The 27,407-nt window shown below is 33.6% G+C and overlaps 2 protein-coding genes across 3 annotated transcripts; both read left to right on the forward strand.

The window, feature by feature from the left end:
* The first annotated feature begins 11,250 nt into the window (after positions 1-11,250).
* On the forward strand, positions 11,251-19,432 carry LOC135954521 (alpha-protein kinase 1). The gene is made up of 3 exons (XM_065504704.1): positions 11,251-12,090; positions 18,017-18,169; positions 18,222-19,432. Exons 1-3 carry the CDS (start codon positions 11,346-11,348, stop codon positions 19,325-19,327), a joined length of 2,004 nt encoding a protein of 667 aa, XP_065360776.1. The 5' UTR covers positions 11,251-11,345; the 3' UTR covers positions 19,328-19,432.
* A 1,327-nt stretch (positions 19,433-20,759) lies between these two features.
* On the forward strand, positions 20,760-26,160 carry Duba (Deubiquitinating enzyme A). Of its 2 annotated transcripts, none has more exons than XM_065503159.1 (6): positions 20,760-21,457; positions 21,524-22,138; positions 22,269-22,425; positions 22,494-23,316; positions 23,374-23,696; positions 26,005-26,160. In XM_065503159.1, exons 1-6 carry the CDS (start codon positions 21,299-21,301, stop codon positions 26,106-26,108), a joined length of 2,181 nt encoding a protein of 726 aa, XP_065359231.1. In that variant the 5' UTR covers positions 20,760-21,298; the 3' UTR covers positions 26,109-26,160. The 2 variants fall into 2 exon arrangements, with proteins under 2 accessions (XP_065359231.1, XP_065359232.1); XM_065503160.1 differs by having other exon boundaries at positions 20,760-21,436.
* The last annotated feature ends 1,247 nt before the right edge of the window (positions 26,161-27,407 follow it).

Genomic DNA, 27,407 nt, shown 5'->3' on the forward strand with positions numbered 1-27,407 from the left:
TGTTTTTTCTCTGCGTGCACGAACTGAGTCGCTCTAATATTCATGAATGCATGCAGTTTTGTATTTGAGCGAAATATAAAATAGTTATACATACACATAAACAATTTACCTCAAATTGTGGGTGTTATCGAGCAACCAACACCCGTTTTTTTTAAAACCGAGAATGATGATGGTGCATGTGTTTGTATTTGTATGTCTGGTTAGGAAAATGCATCAGGCATTCAGCCAGCCTTCTAGTCAGCCATTCTTCACAATTTCTGCATAGGAATTCTCCGTTAACTGTAGTAGTAGTCGTCGTAGTATTTTGAATGCGTTGAATGTGTCCTTGTTGCAACATATTACCTCTTCGATGATACTACTACGACGACGATTTCTCAAACTCTTTTCGGTGGTAAACAGAAAATAGGTTGCTGTCGTTAATATTTTGGCGTATTCTTGTTGCAAGTTGTAGGTATGTCTGGATGGATGTATGTAGGTTGGTTGCAGTATATATGGTTTTTTCATTGAGTGTGTTTCGGTGTGTGAGCGAGCCCGCCAATTTCTGGCGTTAGTGACCTCCAAAAATATGTGCATATACTTGTTGTAGTAGTTGTTTTTGGCCAAGTGTATGCGTTTCTCTGGTTGTGGGTCTACAATACATTAAGCAAACCATAATGTGTGTGTGTGTGTGTGGCTGTGTGCGTTTAGTGGCGAAGGTGGTATTGCTGGCTGGCTGGCTGGCTGTGATGTTGGTGATGGCTCAATTGGGTATGCTGCTATTCCTTTTGGCGTTTGGTTTGACTTGGAAATTATTATTATGTGTGCATGTGTGCATGTGAGAATTCGGTGAAAGTAGTGACTGAAAGACTGACTGAGTACATGGTATTTTATACACTTCGTAATACTTATACATGCATCACCAAAAAGGGTGTTTGTATGACTGTATGTATGAGTTGAGTTGAATTGAGTTTCTGCTTCTGTGTATATTTATTGTATCTTGTGGTAGTACTACTGGTCTAAATTCTTGCTGCACTAGGGTAAATGACCTGATTAAATTTTAAATTTTCGTTTGCAATTGCTATAATGAGGTCAGTCAGAAGAAGAGCTAATGTAAAGGATACATCATGACAATCTGATGCTAAGAGAAGTATTTATAATTAGTATGTTGTTATTATTATTGTTTAGCTAAATGAGATTTATGTGTAATTAGAAAGTGTTTTTTTGTTGTTGCTGTTTGTTTGCCTTATAGATAGATAGAGAGAGTGTTTGTTATTTGCTATTGTTAGTAAGTAGTTGCTATTGATTATTTAATTATTTATTTAACTCGTAATGAGTCTTAAAACACTTGCCAATGAAGTTTAGTTTAATTATATGGTTAGTAATGAGGTATTGATAATTTAGATTAAGTTCATGATTGCTTAATGATATGTTAATATTTGTAATGTGTGCTCTTGAATTATAAGATTCGTGACACTCTTCGTGCAGGAGTATTATCGGCACTTTTGTAAAAATGGACTTTGAATAATGACTTGTTGGTTGATTTGAAAAACTGATAGGCATATGCAAACGACATAGCGGTGGTGGTACCTGCTAATTGTATGGATACAATACCGTGTTGTATGGATTCTCCTTTGAAAGACGGAATATGTGTAGTTTTTCTTGTACTCAGATTTGATGTGGTAGCTGCTAAATTTATGGATACAATATCGTGTTATAAGTTGTCTGCTTTGAGAACACGGAATAAGTGGAGTGTTAATTGTATCAAGACTTGGTGTGAACACCTTGAAGACGGATCTTAGTTCTCCTTTGAAACACGGAATAAATGTAGTTTTTCTTGAACCCAGATTTGATGTGGTAGCTGATAAATTTATGGATACAATATCGTGTTATAAGTAGTCTGCTTTGAGAGCACGGAATAAGTGGAGTGTTAATTGTATCGAGACTTGGTGTGAACACCTTGAAGACGGATCTTAGTTCTCCTTTGAAACACGGAATAAGTGGAGTTTTTCTTGTACACAGATTTGATGTGGTAGCTGAAAAATTTATGGATACAATATCGAGTTGTATGGAGTCTGCTTTGAAAACAGGGAATACGAGGAGTGTTTCTTGAAAACCTTGAAGACTGAAATTGGTACATTTCAGTTAACAACATTATTCACTCGGAATTTTTTAAGTTTTTAAGGGTCTTCCAATAGGGACTTCCGAACTTTGCAAGTTGATAGCGGCCATATTATTGAAGGTACATCTATTATGTCAATAGCGTTCAACAGCACGTGCAATTGATAAAATTATATTATCAAAAGTGGGTGTTCTGTTCGGGCAACGCTCCGCCATAATCGTCTTACCGAGAGGACTATTCGTAGTGTGGTAAATAAATTTGACTCCACTGGCTCATTAAACAATGAATAAACGAAACGACAACGAAACGCAAGATCTGCCGAAAACATCTCTGCTGTCCGTGAGGGTGTGCAGGTGAATTCGCGTCGCTCACTACAACTCGACCGTTTGTAGACCACAACTTGGCGAATTTTGTGTCGTGACTTGGGCCTGCACCCGTACAAATTTCGACTGATCCAGGAGCTGATGGTAAACGACCATAGACAACCACGTGTATTCGCTGAATGGGCCGTGGAGTAGTTGAGCGATTTCTAGAAGAATGAGTACGTCAACAAACCAAATTGTCGAATTTGGGACCATACCAATCCACATGAGATTCAAGAGCGTTCAATGCATCCGGAAAATTTCAATATTTGGTGTGGATTTTGGTCTGGCGTCGTCGGTCCATATTTCTTTGAGAACGGTATTGGCCAGACCATCAACGGCTACCAACGACATCCCAGCAAAAAATAGTGCTTCCTCGGAAGCAGATTTGTAAGACAGAGAGCACTTGTATACTGCTACCACTTCGCATGAAAGATTACATGATTTTTTATATGGGATTCCTCGCGTAGAGGCTCTGCATAAGGAATCCAAAATAAGCATATTTCACAGCTTTAAAATTAACCTGATTTCATCGAATTAAATATGTGCAAACAATTGTGCACATAGATTTTAGAGCTGCTGAGAAGCAATAAAATCTTACAGACCCAGTGATTGCCTAACAAGAAGCGCTGATTTTTTCTAAGTTCTTCACCACCTATACGAAATCATTTTGGGATGCAATTAATGTAGCAGTAGAAGATGCAGTAATCATATTTATTTCTTCCAAATCCAGAATATTTTTTGCTGGTATATGGTTTCAATATGAGAGCAAAGGGCGTCCAATGCATACCGAAAAATTCACAGTTTGGTGTGGGTTTTGGGCTGCCCAAGTCATCACCGTCAATGGCGAGCGCTATAGGTCGATGATATCAACTTCTTTAAGGCTGAATTTGATGATATGGTTGTGGTTTCAACAGAACGGTGCTAGGTGCCACACAGCTCATTCCACATTGGACAATCTGCACGAGTTATTTGATTGCATGGTCATTTCACGTGGATATGATGAGAACCGTCCACCGAGATCGGCCACCGAGATTTGACCTCGTTTGACTTTTTCTTGTTGGATTTTCTTAAGTAGCAGGTCTATGCTAATAAGCCACAAACCACATCGGCCCTCAAAGCCAACATGCCAACGTTCAAATTCAGCCTAATGGAAAGTTGCATATTTCGGATGCGCACTATCCTGCAAAGCTGCCGTGGAGATTTGCATTTCGATGATATCTCACATACACTTTGTTTTATTTAAATTTAAAGATAGGAAGCGCTTAATGCAAGACGTTTTATATTGATGTTATCCTGAAAAGGGAACTATTCTGGAATCTCAATATCCAACAAGATGGCCTAATAATCACACATTAAGGCAATTGGTACTGATAGATGAATAAGCTGTTTCAAGAGATGATGCGACCTGGGATGTTTTAATTGAATATGGGGCATTGTCCTATTGAAACCTCACATTGTCGATAGTCATCCCATCATATAAAGTAGGCTCGAATTGCGCGAGCGTAGCTAATAACGGAAAATTTTCTTTTTATTTCTTTTTAAGTTAATTTTTGTAACCGCATTTTAATTGTAAGCTCATTCTCTGTTTAATAACATTTGCATTTGAATTCACCTTATAAAGTCAGCCAGTTACACCAGCTCATTTGGCTACATAGATTGGTGCCTTTGATATACTCTAAAGTATAATGTTTCGGTTGTCCAATCAGGACATTCGTATGTCCGGACCAACCTGATGCTCGAATTATAATATCCACATTCTATAGTACCGCTATGTCGTATATAATTGGAATTCCCGAAGTCGCTGACCTAGTCCCCGATAAAGAAAATAGGATAACTTCAACAAGTATTCAATAAACAGTGCGCTGTCAACACGGTCCCATTAGAGACGCCAACTTGTGATAGTGATATAAGTTCAAGCTGTACAAGTGTCTTACAGCATTAAAGTGGCTCACCAACCAAATAGTCGATTTCGTCTTGCATACGAAACCTCGTTTTCTCAGAATAAATCTCATCATCTCTTTAAGGAACAGCCTGCATTTATATATCAATCTGGATGTTGTGTAAACACCAGAGAACGATTTAATTACAGAACGGCAGTGAACAGTGGGGCAGAATCAAACTCAAATATGTAATAAAATCTTTATTTATTAACAAAAATTCCCGCAATTCCTAAAAATTGGAGCGAAAATCCCAAAAATTTTATTTTTTACAATTTTGCCCATAGGATTCATATTTCTTTCGAGGCTGGGAAAATGCTATGGGGATAAATAGGGAAAATATCAAGGTTTCCAAAGCTGCCTCCCGTTTTTTTATCCCAGCTTTGGGATTTTAGAACATGTGGCCCAAAGTTGAAATTTTTTTTAAAAAAAAATAGGTCACTTACTCGAAAAATAGGACACGTTTTTTATACTAAAATGTTCTTCGTAAAGATACCTTATAGTAAAATATAAAATTGTTATATGTTCTTAAAGAAAGTATATTTTTAATAAAAAAAGAGTTAAGTCACATTTTCGCCCAAAAAACAGCAAAAATCAACTATTTTTTGAATATTTAAATTGAAAAACGTTTATTTTTGGATCCATAATTGATATTGCTGTGAAATCTTTTGTATGTTATTCGTAATTTAGTTATCTAACCAACAAAAAAAATTCGAGTCCATTCGGTCCAAAAGTCCAAACTATATTTTTAAAAAAGGGGACCAAGGTATGGCAAAATTTTAAAATTTCAATTTTGAAATGCCTATAACTCGAAAATAAATAGCACAAAATAGCAAACTTTGAAATCGAATGGGAAACAAAAAAATTGCACGTGTTTAAAAATTTTACATGTCGAAGGTACCCTACTTTGAGCCCCCATAGCGCCGCCCTTGGATCATTTGTAGGGCCCATTTTAATAACTTAAACTCGAATACTCCTTGGCTACGCTAACGTCAAATTTTATCCCGATCGGACCAGCCGTATCGAAATGCCAGATTTATTTCCAAAAAAATTTGATTCTACCCCACTGTACAGTCCTCCTGATGTTCGAAATCTCTACATTGTTCCTGCAGCTATAATAAGATCCCATTCAGTCAGTAACATAAATAAAATAGAATCCGAATGATTTTTTGAAAACTTTCAAATCCGACTGTCAACCATTTCCAGGGTCGACTGTTCAAAAATCTAAAGAAATTGAGATTAAGCTTAAGTATACTCTATAGCTTGGAATTTTATAAACATTGTACAAAAATCGTGCATACCAGCACTCCCCCCCTAAAGTTTTCCATATCTTGAAAAATTGCCATATTGTAAAGAAGAGTTCATCTCCATTAGGAATTTAAAAAAAGAAACATATAATAGGAAAGTTTTAAATGTTCTTCCTTAGTGCCAAAAGTGTTTGTCTTAGGAATTCAAATTTCTGTACGAGCCTTGTCACCACAAATTAATTGATTGCCATACCAAACTCTACAGTGCCAATAAATAAATACTTGGACCATCAGTTTTAATTCCTCTTAATCCTGGCACAAAATGATACTTGTAATATTTAAATTTTTGAGATAACTATTCAACCTTTATTCAACTATCCTTTACTATTATATAAATGCACTAATCATCCATTACTTTTTGAATTCAATTAAAAGAATGAGACCCACATTTAGTGTCCCCCCCACACTGAGGAATAAACAAAATATTATGACTCTTTCCTACAATAAAAGGAAACTAAGTAGAAAACATAGAGCAGGAGAATAAGAGCTTTAAACATATAGAGACAAAGAGAGGGAATGAAATATTAAAAGAGAGCCTTTACTCTCTGTCGCTCTCTCTCTCTAGGACCCATCAAATACAAACTAGTATGCACATCCCTAGACCCAGACGACAGAACGACATGAAGAAAACGAATATGCCAACCAAAAGACCAACCCATAAAACACTCCACAGAAAATATTGTTTGTTGCAAATTGTTGGCGACGAGGATAGACGAGTAAATTGTCTGGCGGTGCCAGTATCAAACTTACGACACACACCGTTAGGTGGTGTATAACGGTGCTTTTGTGGACGACTACAAAACATTTACTTGTTTTTTCGCTTATACTTTTTTCTACACTTTTTGTTTTACATCTGATTTTTTTATATTTTTTTGGGAATGTCGTCGTAGGGATATTAAGGCAGAAATTGAGCCTTTTCACAACAGGAAACACACTGAAAAAAAAAACCAAATAAAACCAAAGCATAAGGCTGAGTAAGACCCATCTTGGGCAATATATGTGTGTTGTGTGGGTTAAAAGTTTTATTTTACGTTGTGTCTGTTTTTTTCCTGTGGGTTTTTACTGTGTTCAATTCGGACGTTCGGCGTTTTTTGGTTTTGCTTTAAAGCAAAAGTAATACGAGAACGAGAACGAGTAGTGAGTGAATGAACAGCAACTGTGGTTTGCATTGAAGTATTCAAGTGAAGTGTGTTGTAGTAAAAGAAAACATTTGGGGTGGCAGCTGCTGCAGCCGTAGTAGTAGTAGTAGTCGTCGTAGTAGTAGAAAGAAGTAAAGGCAAGTGGCATAAATGCAGCAGCAACTCCTGCAATGCAAGTGAAAATAAAAATAGCTACGTGTGGTATGAGTGCGTAACGCAGTAACGTTTTACGTTGCATACATTTTGGTGCTTTGCAATCTTTTTTTTTATTTGTTTGTTTCCCTTTTTTTTGGATTTTTTTCGGTTTAAAGAAGTGCATTGAAATGCAAACAAGGCTTTTGCAAAAGTAATCATCATAGTACCCCCCATTAAAAAAACACCAAAAAAAAAAAGAAAAAAATATTCATTGATTCTCAGATTGTGGAGCAGAAAGTGTGTTATAATAAACAAAAAAAAAAAAGGAAATAAAACCAAAACTGTGACTAAAGATATTTTGGGAAAATATTGGTCAAACGCAAGACAGAAAAAAAGAAATTAACTTAAAGGGAAATTCCCCAAAAAAAAAAGTTTAAATATAAAAAATTTTACAAACTCAATTAAATTTAAACAAATTTCACTAACTAACACTATGGCTATCACTAAAAAGCTAATAAAGGTAAGTGTTTATGGCCACTTTTTATTTGGCTTAAAATCAATAAATTAAAATTCTACCAGCTGCTTCATAATTTAAGGTTTAATACTATTTCCTTACAAAAAAAAATCTTAATAGCTAAAAACTGCTTTCAATTTTTAAATTTAATAGTTTTTTTATAAAAAGTTCTTAAAATGATTTTAAATGAAATAATTTTATAATATTTTATTTAACAAAATTATTGCATTTTACCGCTATTTTTCTTAGGAGTTGGGGTAGGTAGTTGTCTCATTATGTCCTTTTTTTCATCTACACTAATTCGTTACTACATCTACTACAATATTTTTTGTGTTGCCTTTTCATCTGTTGTTGTTGTTGTCGTTTTGTTTTTATTTTCTTTTTTCCTCTTTTTTTCTGTGTAAATATTTTAGCCATTGTTTTTGTTACTCTCTTTGGATACACTATTCTTGATTGGGGTTGCCAATTCTTTGTGAAGCAAAATGGTAAATGGGAAATTTCTATTCATAATAAATATAATTAAAACTTCGAATGTATTCTGATAAATGACTGGAAGACTATTTTAAGATAACTTAATTCCACGTTAATGGAGTTTAAGAGTGGGCTAAAATGTGGGCTGCGTTTCACTGTTTTATCGGTACTACAATGAAATGTATTCTGATGAAATTAGGGAACTTGTTCCTGATACCCGCAGATTTTTACGTAATACACGTTTTTCATTAAGAACACATCCCTTTGTGATCGATTGGCCAGTGGACCGCATACCGCTCAAGTGTTTCCTGTCATTTTCAATGTTCAAATCGAATGTCCACAATCACTACTCCCTATTTTCTCCCTCCCATAACCTAAATTCCTAGTTCCAACACAATGCTTTGCATGAGTAGCGGCCATCCCCTGAATTTTTTTTTCAAAGATTGAAGAGAATGTCGAGTATCATGAAATATGTCCAAAGACGAACATAATTCATAGTTTGCAATTGGCCATGATAGCCACAGAAAACTTCAACGTTCACGAACGTTAAAAACACTTGAGTCTGGCCTAAGTCCAACAATCCAGGGCACTTTTATGTAATGCTTGAATCTAGGCTATTCAAGCTGAAGTAGTAATATTCTTTGTTGATATCCTCTTTGTTAGTATCAATGGATGTTATGACACTTTTTGGAATAGAGAAAATGTTAGAATGAGTCCATTCAGTTCTATGGATCCAGTGATCCATTAACACTTCAATTGTCCTATAAATAACTCCCTGGCTGCGGTTTATAACAAGACGGAGTCGTACAACCGATCTTCTGCATACCTTTCTAAAACATCTCGTCAATTGTCTTGGAATAACACTTTTCACTTTCAATAATTGCTAACGACAACTTATTTGAAATATTCCATATATATGTCGGCATTCTTTTTGAGCTCATCCACTTTTTCGTTCCTATTTTGTTCGCCCTAGTTTGTTAAGTAAAACAATCAGGTTATTTTCAGGACCATTTTTACACCATCACTCCTGATCATTCATCTCATATCAAATACTCCATATACAGACCTTCTTGTTCAGCTCATTTCACATTCGTTACTTTCGTTTAAACACTAACTACCTTAAGTAAGAGTAAAAGTTCTATTTATAAAAGGAAAGTACTATTTTTTCACGATCATCCTTGATCATTCATCTCAAGTCAGTGTAAAATACATAGAAAAATCCCAATGAATTGTATGTTACAAATAGTAAGGATTTCTGTAATTCGTAGATTAGGAATTCTTGAGTTTTACATTCTTATCATGTGATCAAAGCATGTAAAGTCTGCATTAAGACTTTGACTTCCTACTCATGATTGAGGGCGAGAGGAGTTTAGTGATCATGCAAGTGGTAATCGTAGAACGCACTCTCCTCGATCACATTTGGCTGTTTCTCCAAAGGTTCCGTTCCTTACGCACTCATCCGACATTTCGTTTCCTCATACCAATCTGTCATAGTATAACCAACGATTGAATATATGCGAGTATACATCCATCTCGACTTCACCAGATGTGAATTGGTGGTCTTAATATCGGCTAGATTGTACACTGTAAATGTAATTTCCTTGATTCACCTCGCAGCTGTGTTTATTCAGTTCAGTTCAAGGTGTATAGAGAATATTTCCGACCTGCAGACATTCCTGGTTCATATGACGAAGGATCGGACCTTATAGCGATGAATGTTAAATTAATTTATATAGGAGTTGTGCTAGACTTTCGATTAAATGATCATTTTGAAATTAAAGTCAAAAGCGCAGCGAATATGTGCCCATGTCTGTTTGTTAAAATCAACTTTCCGAAGCCCCCAAATAACATGCAACCATGAGTGAGTGACACATCAATTTATCGGGTATAATCCTGGTTTGGTTGATATTGCAAGTCAGGAAACCCGACACATAAATGGCTGAGTTATAAGCAAAAACCATGACTACCCCGATTTGTTGACCTATATCACGATTACTAAGTCATGTACATATACAATATTGATATCAAATGAATAATGGCATTTCAAAGACCTTTCCAACGATTATAGGCGCCATTTACCCAAATTTTATTTCACAAAAAAAATGTTTATAAAAAATATTTTTTCGTAAAAAGTTTTTTGTTCACCAATATCTATTAAACTAAATATTTCTTTGAAAATCACCCGCTGATGCCATCCAAGCAAATTGACCTGAATTGCGACATGTTATTTCTGCTGGTAAAGAGTATCAATTCGATATTTGTCGAATGTCCCTGGTCCAAGTAAGTACTTCATTTAGGACAGATTCCAAGAGTTTTTATTTTTGGAGTGATTTCTCTTTAGTAAGGAGCATGACGTTATGCGACTACGCAACTACATTGACGCATTTATTCCTAAGTTTAAAACTTATTTAATGCACAATCATAATCCAAAGTGGAGTGAGTCCCTTCCTTCTTTTGTAACCTCAATATTACCGATCAGGTTTTACCTTGCCATTGGCATCTACTTCCAGAATTTTGTAAATATTATCAATGTTGAGCGGGCAATTCACAAAGTATATATTCATCCAGTTTAATATTGCTCTAATTTTACAAACTTCTATGTCCAATCTATGTCCCAAAAGAACAATTTTGGGAAATTGTCAATTCCCAAATTGGCAACCTTAGTATCCTCTCACTTAAACTCTCTTTATAATACTCTCCCATTTAAACACCAATACACTCAATTTTCTAAAGTTCTCCACACAAATTATTTCCGCTCTTTACAACTATGTACGACTACAGCTAGATTCTGAGTAAAAGTTTTTGTTTAAATTGTAGTATATTGTTGTGTGATTGTACATATATTTTTGTTGTTGCCTTTATTTCGTCCTTTATTTTTTGGTAGCCAATTTCTCATCACAAACGGAATTTCACTTTTTATTTACCATACATATAAAGTGTGTACGAGTAATTTGTATTGTGCTCGTATTGTGTGGCAGCCAACATAAACAGCCTTAAGGGAGTTGAATCGCACACAACACAGTAATAATAATGTTTGAACACTTTGTATGGAAAGTTAGGAGAAAATTTAAGATGTAATATGTATGTAGACGTAACAATAACAACAGAAAAATCCGGCTCTCTGTTTATGTTTGTAAATGCCGGGATTTTTAGTTTTTTTTTGGAGAAGTTTTGAAATACGAAAATACCAACAACTTTGATTTAATTTTAAGTGTAAATTAAAAAAAAAAATAGATATTTTTTAAAAATAACATTTAAACATTTTAATTTCTTTGCAGAAATTTACAAAATATTTTTCTAAAACTCTTATACATAACAATTTAATTATACGTAAGAAAAACTATACTAATTTTAATACGAAAATTCTTAAGGAGAGAAAATGAATTTTACACCATTTGGTAATCCATTTCCCGGTTCTATACCGGGTATAGCCCAGTTTACTGCCACCACAACACCTTTGGTGTCGACAGTAACCTCGGCTTCGGCAGTGGCCACGGTAACATCAACTACCACACTGCAGCAACAGCAGCAGCAGCAACAACAACAGCAGCAGCAGCAACAGCAACAAGATACTGTAACTATAGCGGGCAATCGTTATCAGCAACAGCAGCAGCAGCAACAACAACAACCTAGTACCTCTACCATTAGTATGACCCATTTCAATCAACCTGCCATACAAGTTGCCACCGCTACTGCTGTTACCGCTTTGCCCGCCAAATTTCGTACCAACAACGATGATTCTCAAGGTGATAAATACAATGGTCATATGGTTGCTTTAGCAGCTGCTGGTGTGGCCAATCAACAACAACAGCAGCAGCAACAGCAGCAGCAACAACAACAGCAGCAGCAACAGCAACAAACTACACAGTATACTACTATACCCGCCTACAATCAACAAACTGAAGATAAACGTTTAGTACAAGCCGCCATAGCTTATCCTCAAAATACAATAACAGCTTCCACCTCAGCAGCAGCGGCTGCTACTGCCTTAGGTTTACAACAAGCTCAACTACAGCCCTCAACATCGACGCAGCAATTGCAGACCCAGCTAGCAGCACCTCAGGAGTTAACTCAGGATTTATGCAATGCCATATTGCAACAACAAGGTGTGGATTCAAAACGTGGTGAGTTAGAATAGCTTAAGTGGGCGGGTCTAGGAGGCAGACAATTATAGGAGTAAGGTTAATGTGAATAAACGAACTAGGTCAGTATTCAATCTCTTAAAATTCTTCCCATTTAAGAAGTTTGTTTTATAAAAAAAATAAGTTTGTATCATAAAAAACGGAATTTTAATTTATCGCGGAGGCCTTATTTATTAGCCCAATTGATAACTCTATAATCCACATTTTTGTAAATTTATATGTAAATATCCGTTAGAATTTTTTTTTTAAATAATTATAAACACCACTGTTTGTACTAAGTATATTTCATTGCTTTTTTATCTATATATATAAACATGAAATGGTCCATGTATGTAATGTCATCACGTGAGAACGGCTGGAGTGATTTGGCTGATTTTTTTTTTATTCGATTCGAAATTTTCAGGAGATGGTTTGTAAAGAAAAAAAATTAAAAAATTGCGGCTAAAATCGGCTTTTTTGAGTCCAGTCAACTGTAATAAAAAAGCCCCTAAAGTATGCAGTACAAATTTAGATATTTTATTTGCAAATAAATAAGAACAGTAGTAAATTATATTTTCAAATCTTTTATTTGAAAGAAGTCTTATATGTTCAGTAAATTTCTTAATACTAGTAAGGTTTTTTTTTTTTTTTTTTTTTGGACCAGCACTCAGGGGATGACCCCTACTCATGCAAAGCATTGTGTTGGAACTAGGAAAATAGGTTATGGGAGGGAGGATAGAGGGCGTAGTGTTTGTGGACATTTGATTTGAGTTTTCCTATATTGAAAGTGACAGCAAAGACTTCAGGAGGAAGCGTATTCCACATACGGACATTACGGCTAAAGAACGAATTTCTTCCAGTCGACAACAAATTGATGTGCCTTTGCCGAAGAGCGTGTGTTGCGTAAAAAACTACGGGTTTCGGGAACAAGTTCCCTAATTTCAACAGTGAAACACAACCCACATTGCGCCGATGTTCCAGTGAGTCAATAGAGCTGGATACCCTACTGTCACCGATAAGCATCTTCGCCCTCTCCTGTACGCGGTCGAGTAACTCCAAAATAGACTTCGGAGCACCGGCCCACACATGAGAGTTGTATTCAATTTTAGGTCGGTTATAAGTGGTGTAAATAGTAAGGAGATCAGATGGAGTGAGGTATTTCTTACACCGTTTTAGAAAACCAAGGCACTTGAATGCTTCTTTCGACACTGTGTCGAAAGAAGCATTTGTCCAGCATTTGTCCAGCGGACATCGCACTGAATACTCATGCCTAGAACATCATGAGCTTCTGATTCATTAATATTTACACCACCCATAAAAACAGATGGAGCAACATGATCTGTTGTGCGTTTGTGAGTTAACATACAACATTGAGTCTTGCATGCATTGAAATCAACTCTATTCGCACAGCCCCATTCAGACATTGTTACAAGATCTTGGTTGAGCGTATCATTCATTTATTGCCTCATTGCCCCAATCTCCGACAGGCTTGGTCTATAATTGAATGCATATGAATGGCAAATGTTGCTGTCATCTGCAAAAGAGTAGATAGGGTTGGAAGTTTGATGTAGAAGGTCGATTATAAAGAAAGGACGGAGCCTTGCTTGAACTCATTTGATGAAATTCCATCTATAACAACTCGTATAGTGCGATCTCTGAGAAAGCTCGATATAAATCGAGAGAAGTTATTACCGACACCAAAAGCAATAAGTTTTGCTAAAAGCGCACCATGCCATACTATATCAAACGCTTTAGAAATATCTAGAGCCACCACTTTACTTTCGCCAAAACGGTGTATGGAACGACACAATTTTTCTGATAGGAACGCTAGCAAGTCTCCCGTAGAGCGTCCTCTACGAAAGCCATACTGATGGTCGCTGAGTAAACTGTTGGACTCTAAATATTTCACAAGATGGTAGTTAACCATACTCTCCATAACTTTGGAAAGTGCAGAAAAAATTGCAATTGTGCGATAATTTTCAGGGTTGTTAGCCTCTCCCTTTTTAGGAATTGGCGTTACATTAGCAACCTTCCAACATACTGGAAATTTGCCGGCAAGGTATAAAGTGCTGAAAAGGTTAGATAATGGACGAGCTAGCGTCGAAGAACACTGCTTCAAGACTAGTGCTGGTATACCATCAGGCCCAGGAGACTTATTTATGTTGAGATCCGCTAAAACCCTTTTAACTGCGCGAGCGCGAAAGAATATATCCGGCATAGTAACTGATACTCTTTCGAGCTCGGGTAGTGGTTGATTGCTTTCCGGTAAGTTCGAATTATTTGAAAATAATTCAGCCAAAAAGTTAGCTTTATCAACCGGGTCAGTGAATGGTGAACTAGCATTATCCTTAATTCTTTTAACGAATGACCAAAAGCTCTTACTACCCCGGGGAGCAGTAAGAACTTTGGCTCGAAGGCGCTGCTCGTGTAGAGATTTTTCACACTGTTTGAACTAAGTATATTTCATTGCTTTTTTATAAATAATATTTTCAAATCTTTTATTTGAAAGAAGTCTTATATTTTCAGTAAATTCCTTAATACTATTAAGGTTCTTAAGTTTCTCATAATGTCATATTGACCCGAGACCAAGCTAATCTCCAACTGTTTGATAAATATCTTTTAAAATATAAGGAATTGAAGTTGTTGTGTTAAATGCATATCATTATTAGGTAATTTTCAATCTGTACCTCTGACATTATGCAGAACAATCGTATCCCATTGACAATTTGTTCTCAATTTGATTAAATCCAGGAAATAAGTACAAATAATTATCTCGTAGTTCATCCAGCTCCTAACATAGATCCACAGCTTTTAATCATCTAATATCATTGTGGCCAAAAAGGTCATAGTTACCGGGGACCAAGATAGTCAAAAAATTCTTGATTATAGTGAAAATACTATTTCGAGAGGTTCATTTGTCATCAGGCTTTTGATGCAACAGTGTTGAATATGGTTTCCATGTTCTTTCTACATAAACTCTGCTGATCCAATTTATTTTATATCTATACTCTTAGTGTTGTTATTTACACAACATCATGACGCCAGTTGAAATCGTTTCAAATTCTGTACATTCGTCGTTTCTTTTTGATCTTATGGAAGGGACGCTCATTGCACTACAGTTAGTTTATAAGGATTGTACTCACAGACCTCAAATGAATCTAGTGAGAATCCATTTAAGCGGGAAAAACCACGTTATTTCTTAGTTCATACTCTCCAGTTTGCAGCTAATGGTATCTTCTAATCCATCGTCAAATTGTTTACCCGTTTAAATATAAGGGAATACACACACATCCAAAAATTGTCAGCAGTGCCATTGTCTCATATTTTGTTCGTAATCACACCTAGAACTAGCTTTATACTACTCCCATGCAAACCAAATAGCAGTTTAGAACGTTCCGTGGTCTATAGAGCCCTTGACACCTTGCAGTTCACTCTACCCGTTGGTTAGGTTAGGTTAGGAAGGGGTGTACACTATGTGCACTTCCACTCGAAGACCTTAAGGTCCATTGTGATTCCCTTTAATAGATAAAGACAGTGAGGATAGATTAAGAATGTAAGAAGAGTCCAAAACCGCCTGTTAAAAAGTGGAAGAAAGAAATATCTTATCACGTATTCCGAATCGCTGTAGAACGTTTCTTAAATAGCCACCCTATTCCCTTAATGAAACCTATTATGTTGCTCAGTTTGTAGCCAGCAACACTACTAAGTTCCTCCAGAAACAATACACCGTTGGTTAGTATTGTAAATGATCTTCAATAGCACCCTATGATATTGACTGATCACATTGGTTTCACCAATATTTCCCGCACTTCGAAAACCAATCCCGAACCTTACCTTTTAAGGTCGTCATTATCTGCCACATTACCCAATACAGTATGATCCTGTACTAAATCAATCCATTCACTGTCCTTGTGGAGTCATTCTCCAGCCTAGATTTGTGTGATACTGCAAATCAAAGTCTTTGACAGTCAACATGGAAAATCACGTCCATCACCTGATGACGTTATCTATTGCAACCCTTGAAGCTTTCCATTTTCGATACATTTGCATATTCATTGTGTAATCTTTCGTATCTCCTCCAGTCATTCCCATACGAGATCTCATGTAAGTGTCTTCGATATACAAAAACCTCTATTAAGAATAATTTTTATGCTATATCCCTTGTTCTATGTAACCAAATGTCATGAAGCGAAGCCTCAACAAATGGTTATTTAAGGTTTGACAAGGTAATTCCCACTACTAACGCTAGTACCTATTGTATTCCTTAGGAGAAAGACTGATCGGTCTTAAATCCTTTGGCTTGGGATGTTTTGCTTTAAATGTTCTCAAAAACTTGCAAATTGCTCCTCTACAAATAGAGCCAGAGTTTCCAAGGTAGTTTCAGTTCATGTCCATGATGATGTAGAATTGCCATTGTATTTTTTTTATATCGTTCTATATCGAAGCACTATAGATACCGATGCCTGACATTTCTCTTTAACCCAGTCAGAAGATATGCCAATTGTCTTTTACACACTTTCCAGAGAAGGAGAAGACTGGACAGCACAACGTCCACATAACATATCAGTTTGAATCTCTTATTCGACCAAAAAAGTTTAATAACTGTGTCTTTTGCGTCATAGTTCATCTATATTCCCAAGTGTATCTCAAAAACTTGCAAACTGCATCTCTATATAAATAGATCCAGAGTCTCCAAGTTAGATTCTGTACATTTCCATAATGATATAGCATTGTCGTTGTAATTTTTAAGAGTTTTGACGTTGCACCTTTATATGGAGTTACTATCCATACAAATGCTTGACCTCTCTATATAGCCCAGTTAGAAATAATACCCTATTGCTGTTTACTCACTTTCCAACGATAATTTTCTCCATTCAGGAGAAGACTGGACAACACAACATGCTTATAACAGATCAGTTTGAATCTCTTATTCGACCAAAAAAGATTAATAACTCTGTCTTTTGCAAGATAGTTCATCTATATTCCCAAGTCCAACTCCTCAACAATAAAATAAGTCCCGGATTAGGTAAAATTGATTTACAAATCCGATAAGCGAGAGGTCACATGAATTAAAGACGATCTTTAAATATATCAATGAAGATTACCATGTCAGGTATCTTTTGAAAGTATGAACTTTCCATGATCTCGGAATCTTATTAAGGATTTTCTTCTTAGAGCTTATGAAAAATAAGATTTCACTTTTTTCATTTGCGATCCCATAAGTGTTTTCTAGATATTTATAGATAACGGAGTCTGTTTAATTCAACTTTTCCTTACAATGGTGTTTGTAAGTTAATTTTCCGATTTCTCTGAGCTAAAACCGAAAAATTTTTTCACCAACAAATTTCTTTTTTTTCACCAAAAAATTTTTTTATAAAAAAAAATAATTTGTTTTCATAATTTTTTTTTTCACTAAAAAAATAAAAAAAAGTTTTTCATAAAAATTTTTTTTCACCAAAAAAATTTTTCGACAATATTTTTTCTCCAAAAAAATTTATAAAAGCCGAACATAGAACTATACCATGATACCAAGAAGGTAGAATAACTAGGGAGTGTTTTCAATATTTAACGTCAGTCAAACTTTGATTTTGATTTTTTTTATATTTTTTCAAATTTTCTTTTGTTTGACTTTTGTTTGAAGAATTGTATAATTGAGAATTTATTTTCTAATGAGTGTACCTTATATTGTTGTGTCATGGAACTATAAAAGATTTTAAGATTTTAAAAGATTTTTAGTTTTTTTTTAATGTTTCAAATCAAGTCTTAAAATTTCTGAATTCAGCAGCAGTTTAACATAATAGATTTCAAGTTATAAGTTACATTTTAGCATAACCAGGTGGAGAAGGCTATTTCTAAATTTCACTTTTACTCTTAAGACTTTAGAACTGTATATTAATATATGAAAATTTCTTACCTCACATAAATATAGTGTTACAAAATACCTCATGGCAATCATTAACCCCTGGTACTACGGTTGCAGATTATCTCTCACATCTTCCGGCGAATACATTGCCACTGTCATTGCATCATTTTTTAAAATATTCAGCTGAGAACATTAAAAAGGAAAACCAAAATGTAGTAAGTATAATAAACGTAAAAAAGGTTATATGTAATATAAAGAAGTATTAGCTAAGTTATAAAGGTTGAATGTCAATTGAAAAATACCCCATTTATACGATTAAGCAATAAAAGAAACAAATCTATGATATTTTTGGAACAATATGTCTTACAGGTGCAAACGGGACCACCATTGGGTTTAAACACCATCGGCGGCGCGACAACAATCACAATACCTCAGCAGCAATTGCAGCAAGTAACGGCCACAATACAAGAACAACAACAGCAGCAGCAACAACAAAATTTAGCCACCACATTGCCCTTGTTACAAACCCAACCCTCTACAAGCGTTTTGGCCGCTACTTTACAAACGAATCAACAAGCCACCTCAGTTGAGCCCAGCACTAGCACCGCCACCACTAACACCGCACCCAAACGTAAGAAACGAAAAAAGCGCGTTAAGGAACGCAAACCCAAACCGAGACCCGGTGAAATACGTTTAACCACCGCTTTAGACGGCAGTCCGCTTTATATGTGTCCCGAGTGCCAGGTGGCTTATCCCGAACCTGAACTGCTAGAAATCCACTTAATAGGTCATAATTCTGAAAGAAGATATATCTGCGATATTTGCCAAGCAACCCTCAAACGTAAAGATCATTTAACGCGACACAAACAATCCCACAATCCGGAGAGACCCTTCATCTGTACGGTGTGTCTAAAGGCGTTTAAGAGAAAAGAACAATTAAGTTTGCATTTTGTTATACATTCCGGCGAGAAAAGACACATTTGTCAAGAATGTGGCAAAGGGTTCTATCGCAAAGATCATTTGCGGAAACACACCAGATCGCATATAGCGCGTAGAGTTAAGGCTGAGTTAAGTATGCAGAATGAAAGTGAAAATGGCACTAGTATGTTGCAGCCGGTAGCAGGAGCTTTGGCGGTAGTACAGGCCACCTTGCAGCAAGTGCAACAACAGCAGCAGCAGCAACAACAGCCTCAAACTCAAACAGTACAAGTGCAACAACAGCAGCAGCAGCAACAACAACAACAGCAGCAACAAGTACAACAACAATTACAAACCCAACAGCTGCAGCAGCATCATGTGGTGGTCACCCAGCAGCAGCAGCAACAACAGAATCCTCAACAGCAGCAGCCACAGCAACAAATGCAACTGCCTAATTAGCCCCCACCTGGTGGCACACAGCAAGAATTTTGTAAAGTTAGCTAGTTACACATTTTTGTTGTTGTTGTCATAATTTATTATTAACAATTCAACACAAACTTTTATATTTTTATTTCTACAGAACCAGACAACACTTTTATTATTTATTTTCTCTTAAACACACTCACTGATTCTTTAAAACATTATATTTTAGATTTTGATTCCATTTGTTTGAAAACACTATTTCCAACTACTATTTTTAATATTTTCTTTAAAAATTAATTTCCTTCTAAAATGTCTGATGTTTTTTAAACAATTATTTACCTTTTGATTAAAACTACCGTTATTTTCTATTGTTTACCTTTAAGACAGGGTTGTTATATACTACTCTCTCATTGTATCTCTCACATAGTTGTATTTTTTAGTACTATTTATTATAACAGAAACATTAATTTCAAAAATGTTATATATTGTATATAAATTATTTTTTTTTAACATTTCTCAAAATAGCCTCAATTATTATATATATAAATATAAATAAATATATGTGTATTTGTAATATAAATCATAGATTTTTTAATACGAAATAAATCTATTTTTTTATTGTAGATATTATAAACAAAATTTATTTATCCAAGAATCATAAAACAATAAAACGAAATGGTATGTGTTTTTTTATATAAGAAAAAAAATTAAATAAAATGAAATTGTATTGTAAATTTATTAACAAATTATGTAAAAATATTAGATTTAAGTATTTTATTATACAAATAATAAAACAAGCAAAACAAAATTATAACATATTTTTCATTAAAAAAAATTAGTTTTATTTTTTTTTTTTAAGGGAAAATAATTGGGCTAAGAAGCAGAATTCATTTTTGATAATACATAGAAGATAATGGTAAATGAATTTAATTTTTATTTTATTTAAACAATATTTTATAACTTTCTTAAACAAATTTTTTTACAGGTAAATTTAATACTTTAATCCATTCAAATGTATCAAAATTAACGTTGTCACGACCACTAAATCTTAGCTCCGGAACGAGTAACATTCGACCTTAGATTTCATATATCAAGATGAAGGTCTTCCGTAAAGAATAAATTTCGAAAACAATCAAAAAGAAAAGTATTGAAAATCAAATACGTTGTTTTGGCCCTCCGACCATTTTAAAAAAAATATTTAAGAGTGGATTATATATATCTGAACTGTTAAATAGATATTTTTATATCCGTTTTTAAAGCCCTCATTATAACTATGCTATCCACACTTTAGTTACAACCATTTCACTACTCCACAAATACAACCCTTATTAGTGCTGCCCTCTGCTTGTCAATATATTGCTAATCATATGTTTACATTATCTACTCCTTTGTCATACAACTCTGTGTGCAAAAAAAAAACACACACAAAAAACAGATGTGCGTGTGAACAAAAACAGAATTCTTATGGAAGACTCCAAAAAAAGTGATTTGCTCTTGAAAAAAGTGAAATTTCCTTTATAAAAACCTTCTAAAATCCAATAATATAACAACTAAAATACAACTCATATAATGTACTAAGTTTTCAACATAAATTTCAAAGTATTTGTCAAATATTTTGCTCGAAAATTGGCCTCAAATAAAACTTGAAAAGCTTAAATTAAAGGAAAATCCCCAATTTCCCCTTCCTCTTACAACGTTGTTGCAGAAAAAAAACTATAATAAAAGAAGACAAAGACACAAATATAGAGAAAATATAAATAATCAGAAAAAAGGTGGAAGAAGCAGCTAAGGCACACAAAAAACTCTGACATTCTTAATAGTCGTAATAGAAAAAAAAATAATAAAAAACTACGAAAAAAAATCACGGAACACAAAAGAAGACGATTATAGAGTAGAAGACTAGAGATAGAAAGAAACGACAGACCACAACCACGACGAACTATTTTCAGATTTGCGTCATAAATAAGTTTAAAGGGAATTTGTTTCAGCAGCATTGTTTAAGTGGGAATGACTATAAAACCTGTTATAGCACCGTCGCAAAAGAGGTCTGGCACCTCGGCCAGTGAGGCGGATAAAAAGGAGTCTCATCAAGTAGCCAATGTGGGTGATGCAGGAACGAATGCTCTTAATCAACATCGTAATGTGGTAATAGATGCTCACGGTCAGGTATGCTCCTAAAACTAGTGGACACATTTATTTATCAATTTTATTTTGTCTTTGTCACATTTCTAGAGTCCCCAACGTCGTGTAGATGTGTACGACGAATTGGCAAGACATCGACGCAGTCCTCATAAGACCTCGCGTAACAAACGACGCGACCATCATAATGATCCCACACAATTGCATCATAAAAGGGAACGTGTTGCTGCCGCACTTAATGACAAACATGGCAATGTTGCCATGGGAGTTTCCAACAACAAATGCAATAGTCCTCACTCTGCGACGGCTGCCTCTGTAGTGTCGGGCGTAACGAACCCTAACAGTTCTGTGCCACATGCCTCTGGTTTGGTCAATAAGTCTACTGATAATTTGCTGAAATCGTCGCAAGCACCCCAAACTCAAGCGGGTAGTGTGGGTCAGGCAGCTAGTGGTTTGCTTAAAGCTATTGAGGATACTTTTTCGGGTTACAATTCGGGTGATGAGCACTTACAGCCAAAGGAGGGTTTACCAACGGCTGATGAGTGGCAAAAGAAAGATGAACAGTTTGCCAAATGTATGGCTGATCGTGGTTATATTTTGAAGCCGGTGGAAGAGGATGGTGCTTGTTTGTTCCGTTCGATCTCATTGCAGATATATGGTGACGAGGAAATGCATGATGTTATCAGGCAGCATACCATGGATTATATTGTGAGTTTATTAAAATGAATCATACATTATAGCAAATTTTTTTATTAAAAATTCATGAATTTCTCAAAAAAAAATATTTGCTTTCTAAAAATATTAACATTTTCAATTCTTTCTTATTTTATTATTTTAGACGAAAAATCGTGAATACTATAGTCATTTTGTAACCGAAGATATTAATAGTTACATTAAACGAAAACGTCGTAAAGATTCTCACGGCAATCATATTGAAATCCAAGCCATGTCTGAAATATACAGTCGTCCTGTTGAGGTATATTGTTATAAGCCCAGTAAGTCTATAATTTAGTTTACGTTAAAATCATTTATTGCTAGTTATTTTCTTAATAATCACTTACAGCTCCCATAAATATATTCAATTCGGAACAATCAAATAATGGTTATGCTCCCTTGCGTCTCTCCTACCAAAGAGGAACCCATTACAATGCCATTATAGATCCTTATAATGCCACCGTGGGAGTAGGTCTAGGTTTAGCTGGTTATAAACCAGAATTGCAGACCAAAGAGGCGGTGCGTATGAGTGAGCAACATGAAATAGAACAAACCATGTTCGAGGACAAATTAAAGACCACAGATTGGGAGGCAACCAACGAAGCAATCGAAGAACAAATTGCTAGGGAATCGTATTTGCAATGGTGTCGGGATAATTTGCATAAAAATCGTAATGCCACGTCTACCTCAGCGGCAGCTTCAACTTCGGCCACAGTAACCTCAGGTGAAGCAGCTTCTGATGCAGAGGCTTCACCCTCAAAATACGCTATACAACGTTTAAATTCCAATAGCAGTAGCAGCACTGTAACAAGTTCAGCAAGTTCCTCTTCAACTACAACAATTAGCAATAATATTAATAGTAATAGCAACATAAGCAACAATAGCAACTGCAACAGCACAACTTTAAATAATCTGGAACAACATCAATATGTTGCCCTATCACCCAAACACTTCTCCTCATTAGCACATTTAAAAAACTCTGAGGATTTAGGTTTCGACAGTGATGACACCGATATGAGCAGTACTAGTTCAATAGGTGGCAGTAAAACGTGTGAGGGTTCCACTTCACCTTCCTCAGCAGCCAGAAGTAAAAAAACTAAAACACGGAATCTAACAAATTCCAAAAAGCTTGCTAATAAAAAACGACGCAGAGATTTACAAAATAATCAACAGTAAGTTTTAAAATTTTCAAGCATGATTGTATGAATGTATTTAATATATTATTTTAGTGACGAATCTGCTACTTTACGCAAGAGTCCTAAACGTGACTATGTCTGCGAATTAAGTGCGTCTGCTGAAAAACGTCCCTTAACCCCGGATTTTGAGCAGCAACAACCCTGTACTTCAAAGCAATCTCATACGCCCGATAAACACCACAATAAAACTAGCACTGCCGATTCAGCAGCATTGCCATCATCCTCATCAGCTTCTGCAAAACAAATAGCAGCGGCATCACCACCATTATCTACAAATTCCTCCGCATCATCGGCCATAAAGCAGCCAAATTCTAGTTTTTATCAGGAGCTATTAGAAGCATCATATGCGAATGATGGTAAGTTTTATTATAAAAGAGTGATTTTCTATAGAAAATGTCTTTCTTTCATCAAGAGAGTGATATTTTCGATAGCAAATTTACCTCTTTTGTTATAAGAATGCGATGTTTTGTAGAAAATTACTCTCTTTTGTTTAAAAATTCCTATTTTCGATAGAAAATTTCTCTCTTTTGTTATAAGAGAGTCATGTTCTATAGAAAATTTCTCTTTTGTTTTAAGAGTCATTTTCTATAGTAATTTTCTATATAAAATTTCTCTCTTTTGTTTTAAGAGAGTCATTTTCTATAGAAAACTTCTTTTTTTTGTTTTAAGAGAGTCATTTTCTATAGAAAATTTCTCTCTTTTGTAATAAGAGAGTGATTTTCTATAGAAAATTTCTCTCTTTTGTAATAAAAGAGTGATTTTCTATAGAAAATTTCTCTCTTTTGTAATAAAAGAGTGATTTTCTATAGAAAATTTCTCTCTTTTGTAATAAAAGAGTGATTTTCTATAGAAAATTTCTCTCTTTTGTTTTAAGAGAGTCATTTTCTATAGAAAATTTCTCTCTTTTGTTTTAAGAGAGTCATTTTCTATAGAAAATTTCTCTCTTTTGTTTTAAGAGAGTCATTTTCTATAGAAAATTTCTCTCTTTTGTTTTAAGAGAGTCATTTTCTATAGAAAATTTCTCTCTTTTGTTTTAAGAGAGTCATTTTCTATAGAAAATTTCTCTCTTTTGTTTTAAGAGAGTCATTTTCTATAGAAAATTTCTCTCTTTTGTAATAAAAGAGTGATTTTCTATAGAAAATTTCTCTCTTTTGTAATAAAAGAGTGATTTTCTATAGAAAATTTCTCTCTTTTGTTTTAAGAGAGTCATTTTCTATAGAAAATTTCTCTCTTTTGTTTTAAGAGAGTCATTTTCTATAGAAAATTTCTCTCTTTTGTTTTAAGAGAGTCATTTTCTATAGAAAATTTCTCTCTTTTGTTTTAAGAGAGTCATTTTCTATAGAAAATTTCTCTCTTTTGTTTTAAGAGAGTCATTTTCTATAGAAAATTTCTCTCTTTTGTTTTAAGAGAGTCATTTTCTATAGAAAATTTCTCTCTTTTGTTTTAAGAGAGTCATTTTCTATAGAAAATTTCTCTTTTCTTTTATGAGAGTCATTTTCAATAGAAAATTTCTCTCTTTTCTTTTATGAGAGTCAATTTCTATAGAAAATTTCATTTTCTATAGAAAATTTCTCACTTTTGCTATAAGAGAGGGATTTTCGATAGAAAATAGAAAATTTCTCTCTTTTGTTTTAAGAGATGTTTTAAGATTTTCTATAGAAAATTTCTCACTTGAGAGAGGGATTTTCTATCGAAAATCCCTCTCTTTTGTTATAAGAAAGTAATTTTCTATAGAAAATTTCTCTCTTTTGTAATAAGAGATAAATTTTCTATAGAAAATCACTCTCTTATTACAAAAGAGATAAATTTTCTATAGAAAATCACTCTCTTATTACAAAAGAGAGAAATTTTCTATAGAAAATCACTCTCTTATTACAAAAGAGAGAAATTTTCTATAGAAAATCACTCTCTTATTACAAAAGAGAGAAATTTTCTATAGAAAATCACTCTCTTATTACAAAAGAGAGAAATTTTCTATAGAAAATCACTCTCTTATTACAAAAGAGAGAAATTTTCTATAGAAAATCACTCTCTTATTACAAAAGAGAGAAATTTTCTATAGAAAATCACTCTCTTATTACAAAAGAGAGAAATTTTCTATAGAAAATCACTCTCTTATTACAAAAGAGAGAAATTTTCTATAGAAAATCAATCTCTTATTACAAAAGAGGGAAATTTTCTATAGAAAATCAATCTCTTATTACAAAAGAGAGAAATTTTCTATAGAAAATCACTCTCCTATAACAAAAGAGACAAATTTTCTATAGAAAATCACTCTCTTATAAAAAAAGGAGAGAAATTTTGTATAAAAAATTACTCTCTTATAAAAAAAAAGAAAGAAATTTTCTATAGAAAATCACTGTCTTATAACAAAAGAGAGACATTTTCTATAGAAAATCACTGTCTTTAACAAAAGAGAGAAATTTCTCTCTCTTTTGTTATAAGAGAGTTATTTCTCTCTTTTTTTATAAGAGATTGATTTTCTATAATAAATGTCTCTCTTTTTTATAAGAGATTGATTTTCTATATAAATAAAGGATTGATTTTCTATATAAAATGTCTCTCTTTTTGTTATAAGAGTGATATTTTCTATAGGAATTTTATATTATGCTGAGAAATTGTGTGTTTATTCATGTTTGTCTTTCTTGTTTTTACATTTTTTAGGCTTTGGCCAATTAACTGAATCTGAAATGCTGCAGCGCGCCATACAAATGTCCACACATGATTATATAGAAGATCAAAAACGTAAATATTTATATGGACCATAAAGAATTTTTTTGTTTTCGTCCTGCTAAACAAACGTTTCCAAATAAACTTAAGGTATTCAGAATTTCATTTATCTTTAACTCATAAGTTGTTGCTAAATGAAATATATATATATTTTTTCTTATAAAGATTTCGCTTTTCGAATAAAATAATTAAAATTTTCAAAATTTTTTTTTTTACAATTCAACACTTTATGAGATAAAGCTAAATGAAATGAAATTTAATTTTTTTATATTTTTTTTAATTTATATAAAAAGCAAAAAAAGAAAAAAAAATGTTAAACATACAAACATACATATTTAAATTTTGGAATTATTTTTTTTTTAATTGAAAAAAAAAAATAAACCACACTTGTGTAGAATTAAACAATATACTGAATAAATTTAAAGCATAACGTATAGTAAAAAAAACAAATAATTAATCAAAAAAAAGAAATTAAGAAATAAACTTACTAAAAAGAAAATGACATAGAAATTACAAATTTTGAAACATTATGGAACCCAAATTAGCTAAAATAATATGGCATAATTTTAGAATGTAAAATCTCTATTAATCAAAATTTCATAAATTAAACTAATTTGCCTAATAATTATTACATTTTTGTATAGAAATTAATTTGGGTTTCAAGCTAAAACTCACATTTCTAAGAAAAATATTTGTGAAAAATACTTTGGTCTCAAAAAAAAAAGTTTAAATAAAATTTGTCTACTAATCCAAATTCTCATAAAATATTTAGATTTATACTTATATATATAAAAATACTATATAAAACACTCTTAAACACACACACACACACATAATTTTGCTGGTGCATAATTTATTATTAAATTAAATTAAAATTAAAACAAAACAAAAAAATACTTCATTTAAGTTTTAAGTGTAGTTGTATGTCAATAATTTTTTAAATAAAATTACAATAAAACAAAAGATGTAACGAATAAATTATACAAAAATCATAAATAAAAACGATAAAACTCTAATAAAACGATAAAACTCTAATACAAAAATCATAAATAAAAACGATAAAACTCTAATAAAACGGAAGCCTTCTATTAGGCGATTGAAAAATCATGAACAAAATTTATAATTTTTCTCTGTTTTGGAATGGGAGAGTGATATTTTAATAGAAAATGTCTCTGTTTTGTTAAAAGACTGAAATTTTCTATAGATAATTCTCTCTTTTGTTAAAAGAGATATATTTTCTATAGAAAATTGCTTTCCCTATTGGTATAAAATATTGATTTTCAATAGAAAATGTCTATGTTTTGGTATAAGAGTGATTTTTTCTATAGAAAATTTCT

This window comes from Calliphora vicina, chromosome 3 (assembly GCF_958450345.1).
Source record: "Calliphora vicina chromosome 3, idCalVici1.1, whole genome shotgun sequence".
In the NCBI taxonomy this organism is placed as follows: Eukaryota; Metazoa; Arthropoda; class Insecta; order Diptera; family Calliphoridae; genus Calliphora; species Calliphora vicina.

Bases quoted from the DNA above. Each gene is read 5' to 3' on its own strand.
- LOC135954521 (XM_065504704.1), top strand. From the start codon at position 11,346: ATGAATTTTACACCATTTGGTAATCCATTTCCCGGTTCTATACCGGGT. The intron at 12,091-18,016 runs GTGAGTTAGAAT...ACATAAATATAG, and splicing joins AGGTGTGGATTCAAAACGTG to TGTTACAAAATACCTCATGG. The intron at 18,170-18,221 runs GTATAATAAACG...GTATTAGCTAAG, and splicing joins GGAAAACCAAAATGTAGTAA to TTATAAAGGTTGAATGTCAA.
- Duba (XM_065503159.1), top strand. From the start codon at position 21,299: ATGACTATAAAACCTGTTATAGCACCGTCGCAAAAGAGGTCTGGCACC. The intron at 21,458-21,523 runs GTATGCTCCTAA...TCACATTTCTAG, and splicing joins TAATAGATGCTCACGGTCAG to AGTCCCCAACGTCGTGTAGA. The intron at 23,697-26,004 runs GTAAGTTTTATT...TACATTTTTTAG, and splicing joins AGCATCATATGCGAATGATG to GCTTTGGCCAATTAACTGAA.